We start from the raw sequence: 1,925 nt of genomic DNA, 5'->3' as shown, positions 1-1,925 counted from the left end.
CATCAAATGAATGCATCAATTGTTGCTCTCAATGCTGAAGAATAGAAGAAGCACCCACCAGCAGCAGGACTCCACTGCACTGCACCCTACTCCACTCCACCCCCTGCTGCATCTGCAAGGAATCTCATCTCCACATTCATAAATAAATGAGTGAGTGAGTGAGTGAGTGAGTGACGACGACGAGGGAAGATGACCCCCCCCCCCCCCTCCCCAAAGCTTGTACACAGCATCATCCTACGAGTAAGGGGGTGGGAGGAGCTCCATACTTGCACCGGAACTGCAACTGAACTGAACAACCATTGTGTGCCTGGAAACTCCCCCTTCCCTCGCAACTCCCCTGCCCTCCCTCCTGCTGCAGGTGCCTCTTTCGTTGCTTGCTTCGACGAATTTCGTCGCTGCAAGCTCGAAAATGCCCCGAAGTCGACCAGACGGAAGCCTCACCATACACGAGGAGGCTTTTAAGAGGACAAGATCCTCCTCTCCTGCCGTGCGACAGAATGAAATCTATTTTGCCTCCATGACAAGGAATTGCCGCCACTGGTGGAGGATGGACTGACATGCCATCATTATGGTCCCTTCCTTCCTCCCGTCTTTCCTTCCCTTCCCTTTCCTTCTACAGGGATTTCACGTTTAGGGCGACTTTACTCCTTTCATTCCTCTTATGGTATAAATAGCTGCCCCCCTGCATCCCGGTCTGTCTCTGTCTTCGTCTTCGTCTTTGTCTGTGACCCATCTTGCGCGTATCCCAGATTGTCCATTCAACGCTCTGGTTGCCGCTTTTGGTTGGATTGCAGTTTGCTTCCCGGGTTTTTGCCTTGTTTAGGTCTGTGTGAGTAGAGTTTGTGCTGTGAGTTCGTTGGTTGGAGTCCATTTGAAACATCGCTTGCTATGGCGGGGTCAAAAGAAGCCGGCCAAACGATTTACGACTTCGTTGTGAAGGACATCGACGGCAGCGATGTCGAGTTGAGCAAGTACAGGGGCAAGGTGCTGTTGATTGTTAACGTTGCGTCGAAGTGCGGGTTGACGACTACCAATTACAAAGAGCTCGCGGACGTGTACACTAAATACAAGAGTCAGGATTTTGAGATTTTGGCATTCCCTTGCAATCAGTTCGGAGGACAGGAGCCTGGGACGAATGAGCAGATCAAGGAATTTGCGTGCACGAGGTTTAAAGCCGAGTACCCTATTTTCGACAAGATCAATGTGAATGGTCCTCAGGAGGCACCACTCTACAAGTATTTGAAGTTGCAGAAAGGAGGCGGATGGTTGTTGGGGGATAGCATTAAGTGGAATTTCGCCAAGTTTCTCGTGGACAAGAATGGGAACGTCGTGGACCGCTTTGCACCCACTACTCCTCCTTCAAAGATAGAGAAGTCTATCGAAACTTATTTGAGCAGGTAGATTGTGAGTTTGGAGCTCGCCAGAGGTTCTGGTCATCTGGGCTGTGAGCGTAGAGAATTCTGTACAGCATATACCACTGTTTTGTTCATCTGGAGCGCGACGTTGTTGGTGCCTCTTTCCTGCTCAACACTGGTCTTTATTCATCTTGGGAAGACAATCGACGGGATGAATAAGTGCACCCATGTCTCATTTTCCTTGCGTTGTGTGATTACATTAGCATCAAGTTCATGGGTTCGTGAGGATCAAAGCATTGATGACCACCCATGGAGTTTAGGCGTTTCACCACTTCGTCGTATGGGATATACTCCAAAGCTGGACCATCCTTGTTCTTTCGAAGTGAAACTGCTTGCATGAAGTTCTGCAAGGTCCAGTTGGAACTGTAGAAACTCCACGTTTGAGCGTGTATTGTACCCGACTTGCATATAAAAGCTTCTTTTGTATATCTTACAGAGGCTCTTGCTCACCACCTGTATAGATACTGGAGAAATGCATTATCAGTGAGCGTTTTCATGCAAATTTTGCCA

General features: G+C 48.9%; 1 protein-coding gene across 1 annotated transcript; it reads left to right on the top strand.

Moving 5' to 3' along the window:
• Positions 1 to 506: 506 nt before the first annotated feature.
• On the top strand, positions 507 to 1,848 carry LOC112294686 (putative phospholipid hydroperoxide glutathione peroxidase). Its single transcript, XM_024545425.3, has one exon. It carries the CDS (start codon positions 889 to 891, stop codon positions 1,399 to 1,401), a length of 513 nt encoding a protein of 170 aa, XP_024401193.1. The 5' UTR covers positions 507 to 888; the 3' UTR covers positions 1,402 to 1,848.
• Positions 1,849 to 1,925: the final 77 nt, after the last annotated feature.

The sequence above is a fragment of the Physcomitrium patens genome, chromosome 17 (assembly GCF_059467195.1).
Source record: "Physcomitrium patens ecotype Gransden chromosome 17, ASM5946719v1, whole genome shotgun sequence".
Classification (NCBI taxonomy): Eukaryota; Viridiplantae; Streptophyta; class Bryopsida; order Funariales; family Funariaceae; genus Physcomitrium; species Physcomitrium patens.
The sequence above is the reverse complement of the archived record's forward strand: the minus strand, read 5'-3'. Positions and strand labels throughout refer to the sequence as shown.

What these genes read in the sequence shown, in the direction of transcription:
- LOC112294686 (XM_024545425.3), top strand. Translation starts at nt 889, where the DNA reads ATGGCGGGGTCAAAAGAAGCCGGCCAAACGATTTACGACTTCGTTGTG.